Consider the following 14542-nt stretch of genomic DNA (forward strand, 5'->3'; position numbering starts at 1 on the left):
ACCGATGGAGTTGAACACTGCCCCATGCTCCACTGAGTTTAGGAGATCTTTCGGTTCATCTTCTTGGTTCTTTCGGTAAAGTCACGTAGAAGGGAAATAATAAAATAATAATAAAAACATAATAAAATAATTCTCACGACGTTTCGGCCACAACGCAAGCAGCCGTCCTCAGGTGAAGAACAGGTCTGTCGGAAAGACAGCGTCTCATTCAGACGCTGTTCGTATCTCTCATTCAGACGCTGTCTTTCCGACAGACCTGTTCTTCACCTGAGGACGGCTGCTTGCATTGTGGCCGAAACGTCGTGAGAATTATTTTATGATGTTTTTTTTATTATTTCCCTTCTACGTGACTTTACCGAAAGAACCAAGAAGATGAATCCCTGCAGTCACGAAAGCTTTAAATCGAAATCTTTCGGTTCCTTTTACTTTGCCTTATAGATGTTAAAGGAATGTGTTGTTACTCTTCGGTTCTTTCGGTAAAGTCACGTAGGTATAAAATAAATTAAATTAAATTAAATCACGACGTTTCGATCGCAACACAAGCGACCATCATCAGGCGGAACCGATATAGCAGGACAAACTTCAAATCTAGATTCAATGTGTTGTTGTTTTTTAAACAAGATTGTGAGCATTATGATTGTAATATCTTGCAACGACATTTCGTGAATTGCAACAGAAAGGGAAAAAAAAAACATTGCAATCCTGTTAGTTAAAATATAATAAGGATGGGGATATATTCCAAGTTTTAACAAATTCACGCGAAAAATATTGGTTCATTTTTTCCCCCACCCTTAATTATACACTCTGACCAAATTCCCTGATAATACTGTACCTGCTTGCTGAGAAATGTGAACATGAAGCAGTTCTTTAATGGGAAAATTTGTATTCTTGACAAGATAAAACAAATGTCGTCTAAATGATGGATGTATCAAGTGTGTGAGCCTAATGTGGAACTTCAGTGCTCTAGATATCAAAAGCGCAATTCATTTGTTGGTGAACACTCACTTTTGTCTGCCTTTTTGCTGACATATGCCAAAGTGTACGACGTTATCAACAACATCAACGGGGCAAATCGCCAAGGCGATGGGTTTCTCGGGCATTTTGTCGAGATGTGATTCTGGATCTTGATTTTGTTGTCCGCATGCAGCGTACGATGGAAAGCAGCTGATGCTGCTGCTGCCGCTGCACGTGTGTGTGTGTGCACGTGTGTGTGTGCACGTGTGTGTGTGCACGTGTGTGTGTGCACGTGTGTGTGTGTGTGTGCACGTGTGTGTGTGTGTGCACGTGTGTGTGTGTGTGCACGTGTGTGTGTGTGTGCACGTGTGTGTGTGTGTGCACGTGGGTCTGATTGGACTTGTTATCTTCCCGAGTGTTTTCTCTGCTTGACCTCACTCGCCCACCCCACTGAACGTACGTTTGCAGGCAAACAATTCGTATCTCCAGCAGCGAGCTGCAGGTGTTGGGGAAGCAGCCAAAAAGAGATGTTTCAGGCACGCGTGGCAATCACAAACAAACCAATTGAACGGCTGGCTTAGAGAAGAAAAAGAAAGACACGCGGCTTTGAGTACGTTGCTGCTTGCTGTGTTCAGGTATCAACTTCAGATATTAACAAGTCAAAGCCACATTCGTCCCTGCTCAAATGAACACTGGGAGTGGGGGTAGCAATGCTCCTCAGGTAGAATAATTAAGGATTTGCAATGCATTCGTTGCTTGAAATGCCACAGCATATAAAAGCTGCAAACAAAACGCAATCAATAAAAATACACTAAATAGCCAGGGCAAAGAGAAGCGAAAACACAGCATGAGAAAACAATGAGACATGAAACCATAACGAGGACGGGACATCCTCGACCTAGGGATAAATAAGAACGCACGCACGTACACGCACAATGGCAACGGCTGCCCAAAGAGAATCCACGAATCAGTCGAGACCAAGAGCAAGCCTGGCGTTGAGAGGAATAAATTCCCAGCCGCAGGTCAAGCACCGAATTGCTGCACTGCTTCAGAAGTATGGCCTACCGTCCTTTAGGTAAAAAAGTCTCGTGGGGGTTCCATCAACCCCGGATTACTGATGCCCAACCACGACACGTAAAGCACGCAAGGATGCAGCCCTGCAATCACGTGCACTCCCCCACTAGCATGGTTGGCTACGTACGGTGCGAAATAATTTGAGCATACACACTAGTAAAAAAAAACGTGTGCTATATTTTTACGATTGCTTCAAATTCACACGTATTTGCTGGAATGTGCACTTAAACGTTACAGCACTTTACATTGCAATGATTTTATTACTTTGCGTTATAGTGTCATTGGGGGCGCATTGCCTTGATGCCATCCTCGCAAGAGCCCACAACGCCATCACGAACGCGTTGTGATTCGTAATACCGGTCGCAGAAGACATCGCGCTAAATGGTCATCTTTCCCCGTCATCATTTTGTGTAATGAATGTAAAATGTTCTCACCCTGACTTTTTCTCTGCTTCTCACGCTGCCCGCGTCTGTCTGTGCGTCTCTCACAGCCGCTGTGCATGATGAGTACCCGTGTCTCTCTCTGTACACACATATATACTCAGCATGGCACTGCTGCCACCGAGATTTCCAGAGAGCCGCTCCAGAAGGAGCTCTAGACAGCCACTCTCGAGAGAGAGACTATTTTGGCCTACTCTTCCACACTCGCCAGATGTCTTGGAATACCAGTGAGTATTCTAAACTAAACGATTTTTTTATTTTACAAGATAAGGCCCACTGAGCAATATAGCTATTTTTCAGCTATCACAAATGATAGCTCAACGAATCTGTTCATCATGTGGAAATTAATATCAGCCAAATATTCTTAAACCGATGCGACCACAGGGAGAACATGCAAACTCCAAATATAGTCGTCAGGATGGCGATTGCACCCACAACCTCCTGTATACCTGGCGAGGTAGTTAACATCTCACCATGGCGAGACAGACAGAGATTTTCAAACTCCAAATATACAGCAGGCGTCAGGGTCTGGATTGAACCCACGACCTCCTGCATACCAGGCGAGGTAGTTAACATCTCACCATGGCGAGAGAGACAGAGATTTTCAAACTCCAAATATACAGCAGGCATCAGGGTCTGGATTGAACCCACGACCTCCTGCATACCAGGCGAGGTAGTTAACATCGCACTGCCGTGGCGCCCCAACTCACACTCTGTCCCACCACACACAACCTGCTGTGTGTAGCCATTTGTACTGCGAGGTGTACAGAGGAAGGGGAGATTTAGCAAACTTGCACTGTTGTTTCAACTGCATGAAAAACAACATCGTATTGCACTTTACGGTGTTCTGCAGCTTAGAACACAACGGGCAATATTCAAGACGTCTTATGAGAGCATACCTCATATGACCTCTTTATTGAACTGTAAAAAGTAAATCTGTGCATGCGTGGCTATCATCTGCATGTGTAGAAAACGTAAAGATGTGGGTGGGGTCTTAAAAATCGTGTGGCCAATTGAGGTCATTGAACACATAATTGCACGGCTACTCCTAAATTACTTTTGAAAGCAGCACCTGGAGAATTTTAATGGCCCAAAGTATGTCATGTCGCTTAAGTGTGCGATTACCGTTGGTGCCAGCTCGAGAGATGAAGGTGCCCAAACTGTTGTAATCTCAACAGAAAGTGCTGAGGAGGCGAATTTCATCAGCTTCCTTAAAAATGAGACGCACACATTTTATTCCAGTGTAAAGTTTGAGAAGAGCAGACAAAGTTGCAGAGCGAGTGATGGTGAGCAATGGGGCAGCATAGTTGAAGAGTGATGTGACTGGATAGACATATAAAGTGGGGATGATCCAGATGGGCTGAATATTGCGTTCTTATGTCATTCATGTTGACTTCATATGACAAATAACTGCGGATAATATTCAACTGGTCAGGTGGATCAGCAGCAGAGTCAGCAGATCCCAATCATAAGAAGTTCAAATCCTGGTTAAGGGGGTTAACTCTGTCCATCATCCCTCCAGGGTAAATAAATGAAGTACCACTTTGTGGATATGTCAACAGTGGATTGGGCCCATGGTTATACTCACCCCCACCATAATAATGTGGAATTTCCACCAGGAGATTAGCACAACTCAAAATGCTCATTTGAGCAGGAATCACCTTTGTTTTCACTTGTGTAATATTTCCATGCAAGCTTTCCTCTAAAATGTGACATTATAAATCAGCTGGTTGCTATTTCACTCTGAAGACTGATTTATATAGTGTATAGATCGTCTCTTAGATGGCTAATACAACCTGCAATGTAAAGGTGACCAGTATATTACAGTACAGCAAATATAATGTACAACTATTTTCAAAGCTTTATTCTTAGGTTTTTTCGGCAAAATTAATTTTGATGTTTTACCTACGTGACTTTACCGAAAAAACCTAAGAATATGATTCCTTGCAGTCACGAAAGCTTCAAATCTAGAATTTCAAAGCTTTGTGAACCTTTTTCCCATCGTGTGTGAATTTCTTGGGCACTTTGGTTTATTTTATTGATTTTTCCCCCCCAGATGCAGAACATTTCATACAGGGCCATTGTGCACAAGTGTTATGGCAATCTATGACGCTTTCCTTAAATGAATTTAGAATACGTGTGATTTGTGCAGATGATGCACAAATATTACATGTATGTTAATTGTAACCAAAACTGCACAAATTAGATGAAAAAATAGAGAATAGGTGGTATCTCATATCAATGAAAAAAACATTCTAAAGTAACTTGATTTTGGTGAGCTTTCAGTTAAGAATAAATTGATACTACATATCACCCAGCGTGGCAGTAATAGATGGAAAAGTATCTCAAAATTCCTCCTCTCTGTTCACCGAGCAGTAGAAATGGGTTCACCACATTTAGTCGACTTGCAGGCCGCGTTTGGTGGGGTAAATACTAGGCCCTCCCCGGCCTCCACTAAGACATATGAGCAGTGTGCCAGAGTAGGCCACATACCATCTGGAAGGGGCTCTTTTATAGCTCTCTGTAGTGGTATGCCTTCAGCAGCAGTGGCATAAGTAAGCAATTGCAGGGCTGTCCCTTTACCTTTTCCACCTATTATTTCGTCACCTCTATCTCAGACATTGAAATGCCACCTCCGATCGCTCTCCCTCAGCCTCGAGCGAACTTACCCGTTGCACACATTTCCTGTTAACCCGCTGAACTTGTCATCTTCTCTGTCCGCCCCTCTTCCTTTCTCCCCCGCACGTGCGCGCGTGTGAAGCTGGGCATCCAGACAACCACGCTCACCATCGCCATGAGCCTCAGCGCCTCCGTTTCGCTGGGGATGCTCTTCTGCCCCAAGGTGTACATCGTGCTCCTGAGGCCGGAGCTCAACGTGCAGAAGCGCAAGCGCAGCTTCAAAGCCGTCGTGACGGCCGCCTCCGCCACCCAGAAGCTGTCCCACAAGGCGAGCGAGAGACCCAACGGCCAGGCGACGACGGAGCTGTACGAGAACACGGCCGACACTGCTGCTGGTGAGTCAGCCACCCCTGTGTGCGCACGTGCGTTTGTGTGTGTTGAACTTCTTTTGCACCGCACGTAGCCAACCGTAATCATCGGAGATGCGTGGGAAGGACGACAAACTATATACAAAAAGCAATTTTCAAGAAATTAGTTTTCAATCGAGATTTGAAAGTGCATAGTTGTGGTGGCTTCCTAATACCACAAGGAAGAGTGTTCCAGACGGCCGCAGAAGCGCGTCTGAAAGCGCCGCACGATACGGTGATCGTCTTCGTTCGATGGCCAGCCAAAAGCTGCTGCGAGGATGACCAAGGTTCACGTGATGGTTTATGCTCCTTGACGAGATCAACAAGATACTGTGGTTCATTCGTGGCGAGCGCTTTGTGTGTAATGAGTGCGGCCTTACAACGCGTTCATTCTGCAACTGGAAACCAATGCACCAGGCAACGTCACATGGTCCACATCCTCTCTCTCTCTCGCTGCCTTCAAGTGTCACCTCAACACCTTCCTCTTCAACCCCGTGCCTTCGGACTTCTTAATATCGCTTCCTTTCTCTCATTCATCATCTTGGTTAGTCACTCCCAGGTGAGTGAGTGGGTGAGTGAATCGCTTCCTGCTCTCATTCCCTTGCTTGGTCCATCCCGTTACTTCCCGGTGAGTGAGTGGGTGAGTTGCTTCCTTTCTCTACATCCCTTGCTTAGTCGTTCCTGGATGAGTGAGTGGGTGATTGGGTGAGTGAGTTCTTTCTTAGCTTGGTCCCTTTGATTATCTCTCGTTTTTAGTTGGTAATTCTGCGCCCTGAGATGTAAGTTGCTGCTGTTGTCAGCTGCCCGCAGTTTACCTCACGCCAGGGTTGGTCAGCTTAGGTCACAAGAAAGGCTTTTATTTGAAATGCCTCACCTATGAGCTTTCCAGACAATATTGGTGTGGAAAGCCAATATGCTGATGAGTATATTTATATGCGGGGAGACAGGGTGGAGATCTGCTGATATATGTTATTGCACGTGATGCTGCACCATAACACACAATGAGTTAGTAAAAACTAAACTTTTTTATTTACCAAGTAAAGCCCACTGAGCTAATAGCTCCCGTTCACATTATCCAAAACTGGTCAAATGTAAGGTGGATGTTATTTGCATCGCAATGGACAACAAATTGACACGGTTGTTTATTTGGCGGTGTCAGGTGGTGGAGGAGGGTGAATGACAGACAGTGGCATTTGTTGAGTGGCATTTTACCCATACGATCGCACCCAAAAAGGAACATTTGGAATCGTGTTTTTTTTTTTATCCTCAAACTATTGCCCAGAGAGGCCACTGGTTGAACGTTGTGTTTATTGCAGGAATGGTGTGCGCTTTGTTACATACTCAAGGAGCACTTTAAATCGACAAACAAAAATGCATTGTTGACAGTGGCAAGAAGTGGCAAGCATAGTGTTGAGTTGGACATGAAAACATTTTGACAGCTTAACAGCGGCTCTTGAATGTCTGACCTTAGCCAAAGACACAGAACTGAACATAAATTGTAAAATAACCAATGATATGTGTGTGGGTTTTTTCCCCTTAATTAAATGCCAGATATGTTGTTTATTGTGCTTTCATTGAAGTCGTATTTTTTTAGTTTTTTTGAAACAGAATTATAATTATTTTCCAGTGAAGATGTGTTGTAAAAAAAAACAATTCTATATACATTTACGTAGTACAATAATTTGTAAAAAAGTACATTTACAACCACAACTATAACACGTATTTTCATAAAAACAATATTATACTTAATTTTTTTTTTATATAGTACAGATAAGACAATTATTGAATAATCTGGTACAGAAAATGATTGAAAAATATAAGTTTCGGGAAATAAAATGTCAATTAATGTTTGCCCACGGCTCACGAGGGGTTGTAACATACTGAATTGCTGGTCAAGGGACCCACGATGATGCATTATAATGAAGAAGAATGTCAATGGCGGGCAGGTAATTGTGTTTGTATGACATGAGTGCATGAGTGGGAATCAAGGCTATGTCTTGATTAGGATGCTGATCTGCTTAGTATCTCGGCCTAACTCTGGATCTTTATATTTTTTCTGTCTGAATCTAACGAACGCTAAGCTGCGGGAGCACTTTTGACGAGCAATGGCTCATTTTAAAGGTCTTGTTTTAATTGGAAATAGATCCGTATGCCCTGACATATTTCGCTGTTCTGCTGACCCTGAGCAATATGAAGAAGAAAAAAAAATTGTATAATGCTTTTAATTAGGTTTTTTCTTTCTCCCAAACCGCACGTGACATTAAGCCAGTGGTGGCTTTTAGCCGTAACACAGCCAAACTAATTCTGTCACACTAATGAAATATTGGCATGCGATGCCATGCTAAAAGCATGCACTCTCATCAACATCACAGTGGAACCTGTCTAATGCTATGTACCGCTGGCAATGAACAATATCCTGAACCACCCGACGCACCTCAAGGAGGAGCTGTGTAACCGTGGCTTCTGTGACCGCACACGACAGCGCACTCACACGCTCTACACCTCATTGCCATGGGAATGCCATGCTAAGGCCCGCATTTTTAAATCCTTTATATTAAGTTTGCTTGCTTGCTTGCTTGCGCGCTTACGACGGTGCAAATCTTTCGGTCGTTTTTTAACCCACTTCCCGTGATTCAATCGAGCTGACATTTTGCACACAGACTCGTTGTGCGTGACAATTTCTTTTCGTGAAAATTTTTTCCAAAAATGTTATACTTTTTAGGGAATTTGTTTAAATATTTAATTACCAATTGCTTAATGGTGGCAGGCAATCATCTGACCCATAGGTGGCAGCCATCTCAAGCCAGAGGACGAGAGGTATCTAGCCGCCCGTTTCAAAGACCAATGTGGGCTGTGTTGTGGCCCATTGAACACGCATATAAAGGATTTATAGTGAAAAACTTTGTTTTTACGGGTTATTTTTTTTATATTTGCTGTTACACTAACAGCTCATCACGTGGCCATGGATTTTCAGATTGTGAACAAAACAGCAACGCTGTGTTTTCTTTTTGGTTCCGGTATACAATAGCTGTCGGATGTGCTTTCGGGTTGTACCGTATGTCCATCGGCATGCTGGAAGATTCTCGGGGAACTAATTTGACAAATCGCAACCTGAAAACACATCAGAGAGCTACATAGCACAACCGCAACCGCGTGGGTTGTCAACAGAAAGGCAAGACACCACTTTCATTAGTAAAGAACTCCAGGTGGCTGCACTGGCTTCCTCAATTCCTGATCAATTATCTCATTTAGCATGGCTTTCCTTTTCACTTCCACCACGTACAATCTTGAAAGTAAACAAAGACAAAGATCCCTCATACGTTCTTATGGACTGTTTGAGCATGTGTAGTCAGCAATCGCGACATAGGGGCACCATGAAAGCGATACAAAGACTGCCTGAAGAAGTCCCTCACTGCTTGCTGCATCGATCACCGTCAGTGGGCAACACAAGCAGCTGATCGCAACTCCTGGCGGCACACAGTCCACCAGGCCACCTCCTTCTTCGAAGATACCCGCAGGGCCCGTATGGAGGACAAAAGGAGAAGGAGGAAGAACCGTGATCCCTCAGCACCCATCCCAGATCAGACCTATACTTGCAGCTGTTGTGGCAGGACCTGCTTGTCCCGCATAGGCCTCGTCAGCCACCAGCGTGCCTGCAGAAGACGTGGATGTCCTTCCTCGATCTTCGTTCGCGAAGCCAAGCCATGATGATGAGTCAGCAATCACCTGTCAGAGCCTGAATGGCAGCACGATACTGATGTTCAGACACTGTACCACCAGGTGCTCATTTCAGGCCGAGTCAACCTTGGGAATGTCCAGGTTCAGTCCAGATAATGCCCGCAAAGGATGTTAGTTACGTACGGCATTGAATTGTGGTTTCTGGCTTTGTAGTGAAGTGCGGTAGCCAATGTGCCACCACCCGCTGGTACCCACTTGCCACCACCCACTGGTACCCACTGTGCCACCACCCACTGGTACCCAGGACTAACATTTATTACTTCTCAGGTTTCGACACTTGACTTTTTTGCTCTTAGTTTAGTTTTCGTAGATTTGTTTCACTCAGACTATTGTAATGGTGTTTTGAAGGAGCTGTCAATACCTGTAGCGGACGTTGCCTAGCTTGCTACCGATAAAAAGTACAAACATGGGGATTGTTTTGTGCAGTTTGTAAGATCAATATTCCAGATATTTTCTGGATTCATGTAATGACTATGAGCTGCTCATCATACTAAATTGCAATGCATGCACCTATCGTGCTTCACGTTGTATGACAGCTGCAGCGAGGATTTAATATAACACGGATCGTGCATGCTAATGAAATTAAAAGTTTGAAAGATTAGGAAGGTGATATTTAAGATTGATTTTATAATGGGTATGGTCTGGGCACAGCTCAGCTGGAAGAGCAGCAGGCTGCCATTCATCAGTTCAATAACCATCCAGGTTTAGTCCATAGTCCATCTAGGGTCGGTGAAGTGAGTTCCACCGGAGACTTCACCGTTTGGTGGGAAATGAATGTGTATTGTCTTAGAGAACAGAAGTTGGAATTTCAACGACTGGATTAGGACTACCAATAGAGATGAACATCACCCAATACGTATTTGCACATAGGGGATCTTTCGTAGATATGGGTTGCAGCACACCCCAGAGTTAAATATAGCATGACGTTGTATGACAGCTGCAGCTAGAATTTAATATAATACGCTGCCATAACTGAATGTGTCTTCAGATAACACTCCACTGTCTTTGAACACAACATAATAATCAACAGCCATTCTCTAGCCACTGCTGCATGAATGCACATGCATATTGGCATCATTACCTGTGCTCGTGTGTGGCTGTAATCCATTTCATTTGTGCATGTGACTTTGCATTGCTCCATCTCACCTTAGGATGCTCCAATGAGTGTGTCTTCTCGGCTGGCAAATGATAAATAGATTGTAGATAGATTGCTTTTATTTCAGCAGTAAGGGCCGAATGAGCTGTTAGGCTCTATTGCACGGTCATCCTGTGATGATTGAATGATTGAAAATATTATGTATATATGGAGTGAATACATGAGCACAAGAAAGCAATGTCATACTGGCGCTTGCAATGTTCTGCAATTCAGCTACATACAAGCTCGGGTTTTTTTGCAGAATTAATTGAACACGTGATTGTATTGAATTGCATACGTTTATCCATTCATTATCTCGGTCATTTGCATCTTAAAAAAATAATCTTAAAATGCTTACTCCTGTAGTCAGTGCAGTAAACACACATTTTGCAAATGGTTAACCATTTAAATGCAATTCTTTTTGAGATCCCAAATTAAACAATTTACGAAAATAAAATGTTTCTTTGCAAAAATGTTACTCATGAGAATAGGGTTTCCCCTTTTTTCTGGCAACAAACGGCTGTGTTAAGATGTTAGAACACCAAACTAAAACCTTTTACAAGGAATCGTGTCTGCACTAACCACAATACTTGTGGTCAGAATGCAAACAAAGAAAACACTCTGATAATACATGCATTGTCTTTGAAACTGATTGGTCCACACTAGAGACAGCTTTCTTTTAAGCCTCGTCTCAAAACGGTGTTAGACCAGAGGACGCCAAAAGGCGTATTAGAGAGATGTAGCACCGAGGGTTGATTCCAGAGGACAGCCAAGAACGCTCTCGGGACCGCCCCTTTATGCTCCTGGGCGTGGCCTCGCTCCGCCCTCGGCCACGCCCCCTTTGGGATCTTTCCCGAAGGATCCCGACCGAGCATCACGTGTCCCTCAAGCCTCCTTCGCTACCCTGTCCGGGTCACGTGCCCTCTCGGGTTCACCCAGACTACCCCGTCCTCACTTGCCCTCTCTCAGGCCGTCACCAGGACTATGCCCCCGAGGGCCCGCTCGCATGCCGTACTCACTCTGGCCCCCGAGAGAGGTTCCAGACAGACGCACAGTAGCACTCTTGTTACAGTGGCTGGCGCTAACACCATAGTGACACCATTAACGTCACTACATATGTATCACTCTGATAGCAATTTAGTACTTTTGGTATTTTAGCTATGTTACACTCTTAATAGCAATTTAGTATATTAGGTATCTGCGTCGTTCTTATGCACAAGGCTACCACAAAGGCACGATCTTTTTCGCAGACGAGTATAATCTGTCATCAGTGGGGAAATGTTGTGATGTGGCTTTACCCAATTAAGACATTTGTGAGTAGTTTCTCATTTTTTTTCGCACATTTGGCCCACGTTGCTGGCACACATGGCCTACTCTTTGTCAAATAGCACCAAGAGGATCTTTAACGTTGACTGCGAAGCAGACGGTACACCGCATGTTATGGTTCACACACCTGCGCTGGAAACTATGGCGGCTGCTGTTTTTCAACCGCGAATCTCCGTAACGAACGTCAAATGCGCCACCGCTCATGTTTTTACCCTTCTCCGATTTAACATCGCCGATACATATGCCTTTGTATTTAGAAATTATGTAGACCAACTGAATTGTGTGTGTGTGTGCATACTGAAAGGGGCAGTGTGACGACTGTATAATCTTATCAAAATTGGATTGATTCATGACCAACGCAAAATCCAGGGGCTGGGAAAATAGATTTTTGACAATGGTCTGGGCCTCATTTAGGTTGACTTAGCATAACATAACAACACGATGTAGTGTATTAACATCAAAGTTCAAAGTTCATTTATTAGGTATAGCCATGTGAGCCATTCGGCTCTTGAATCGGGTGCAACGGCAACAAACAAAAAACAAAAACATGAACAAGAAAACATCTTAAAATGACTATGTGCAAACAAAAAATCCAAGAAAAGACGGCAAAATATTGCAGAAAAAATCACCGTACACCAACCGCACCAAGGAGACGACGGGCGGCCAGGCGTGGTGCCGCCCGTGCCATTCTCGTGCGTGCCGTGCCGCCCTCAATAGGCTTGAGCTAACAGCACTCGCGCTGATATCGTCTACGGAGCTAAATGGGATGGGGGGTCTTTGTCATTTTAGACTCTTATCAGAAGCCAAAGGCAGTGTGCATATGCTTGATTATAACATCCCTTTAGAGAATGGCAGCACGTGTTGGCAATGACATTCTGCTTTCATTGCCAAGGGCAGGGTGATTATTATTATTTTTAGCGTCAGCCACTTAAACTATGGTATGTTAAAAATAGTGCAGCTCGGTGTGTGTGTGTTAGACGCACGTCTAACTCGAGATGCTGAACTAAGCCCACGTTGCGGGGAAAATGTATGTTTACCCAGCCATTCAAAGCGTTGGCAAAGAGGTGCGACTATTTATTCGATGTGAGTGTCCAGAGGGGGAAAAAAAGGGTATAGTATATAAGGGTAATTTATTTAATTGCCAAGAACCATTTATCATGGCAGGTAAAGAGGTGCAATTACGTTGGCATTATAAAACACTCGGCAAGTGTACAATTTATTTCACTGTAGCTTCACTCGCGTACTGACCTCTTTGCTAAGGGGGCCCCGCAAAGGATAGGGCATTTATTAAAATTGCTGTCCGTGCGTGCTTATTTTCATAAAAGAGAGTAAGAAAGAGAGCAATACGGGGAGAAAGAGAAAATGAGGATGCCAATCAGTTCAGCTTGCTAAATATTATGTATGCCTGTTTCTTTGCCGACCTTACCATGTATATAATTTGCAATAAAACCTATAGGGCGTGACCTTATTTAAAGGGTGCGTGGGAGGGAAGTGGCAAAATATGCATTTGAAAAACTAACTTCAAACGAATGTGAAACGCTAAACGGAACGAGCAACGATACGATCCGGTATCTTCTGCCATGCTCAGCCGTCGACATTGGATGCGATCTCGCTTACATTGTACTCCGCGTTTGCTTTTCGTGCAGTCCTCTCCAGCTACTGCATGCTGTCGGCAATCCGTGTCTGTAGCCGTGTTTTGATTTTGTTTTCGGGAGACAAGGGTAAGTGTTTTGCATTCAATCCACTAGCCCTCTGAATTTCCCACAAACCTTGGTTAGGCAATGGCTCATTGTACTTGTTGCAACATCCAATACGGGTAATACGATCATCTCGATGTGTATTTATCAATATTTATCATCCATTTATCCATATTTATCTCACCAAATCACCGCAGTTATATATATTTTAGGGTAGGCTGGTGCGTCATTCAAAAATCACCGCATGCGTCAAGCACCCAGTGCACCGTTAAGATGTGGCCTGTGTAGATACAGGACAGTAAAGAGGTTACTGACCAATCTACGTTCGTCTCTGAGTGTCGTACTTTTGCTGGGGATGTGTGTGTTTTCTCCGAACACTCGAATTTCCTCCCATTATACATGTTGCAAACATCACAAAGAGGACCGTGCTTCCGGAGTGTATTGCGAGGATTTTCTAGGTAAATGTTGTCATTGTTATTGTGAACATGGTATTAAAAGCAGGTTCATTATAACTTGTGTTCAATTAGCTTGGCGGCTGCTTATCACAAAGAAGGGGGAAATGCATATTAATGGTGATTAGCAGGTGGCTTAGAGAGGAGAGCGCTGCTGAAATTCGAGATTCAAATTGGGGTAGCTATCCTAGATTAAATTGGGTTTTGAATTACAATGCATTGATGGCCTTGCTCTGACCACCAATAACTACATTTAGATTTTCGACATAATTAAATTTCGGGCGTGGGGGGAAATCCAGCTCTGAAAAAATGCTAAAATATAAAAAAAGTCAACCCTTCATATTCGCAGGGGATACGTTCTTGGGGAACTGTGCGAATATTAACCCTTAAAGCTCATGAGGAAAATATGGTTAGGGGGGTATAAACCTACATGTTACGTTTAAATATAAACATACAAAACTGTACGTATATATGAATGAATACATGTATAGCGGTGTCATATTAATGATTTAACTTGCCTTTCGTAATATTGAACGTAAACATATCTACAAACGCAAATATCAGTGAGTAAATGAATATTGCACGGTTCGTAATTCCCAAGCAATTGCAAAGGAAAGCACTTTGCGTGCGAAGGCCGGCCGAGGGGGGGGGGTGGGGCGGTGGGCACTTATCCGGGTGGTCTCGTGCGCGTGCCACGGCG

General features: G+C 43.8%; 1 protein-coding gene across 1 annotated transcript in view; it reads left to right on the forward strand.

Moving 5' to 3' along the window:
* The window catches only part of LOC144729950 (metabotropic glutamate receptor 8-like), a 248734-nt gene extending 236318 nt beyond the window's left edge, over positions 1-12416 (forward strand). The window contains exons 10-12 of the mRNA XM_078610378.1: positions 5230-5482; positions 12157-12218; positions 12411-12416. Of these exons, the coding sequence (XP_078466504.1) occupies positions 5230-5482; positions 12157-12218; positions 12411-12416 (321 nt within the window). The remainder of the gene's footprint in view (positions 1-5229; positions 5483-12156; positions 12219-12410) is intronic.
* The last annotated feature ends 2126 nt before the right edge of the window (positions 12417-14542 follow it).

The sequence above is a fragment of the Lampetra planeri genome, chromosome 34 (genome assembly GCF_965212315.1).
Source record: "Lampetra planeri chromosome 34, kcLamPlan1.2.h2, whole genome shotgun sequence".
Lineage (NCBI taxonomy): Eukaryota > Metazoa > Chordata > Hyperoartia > Petromyzontiformes > Petromyzontidae > Lampetra > Lampetra planeri.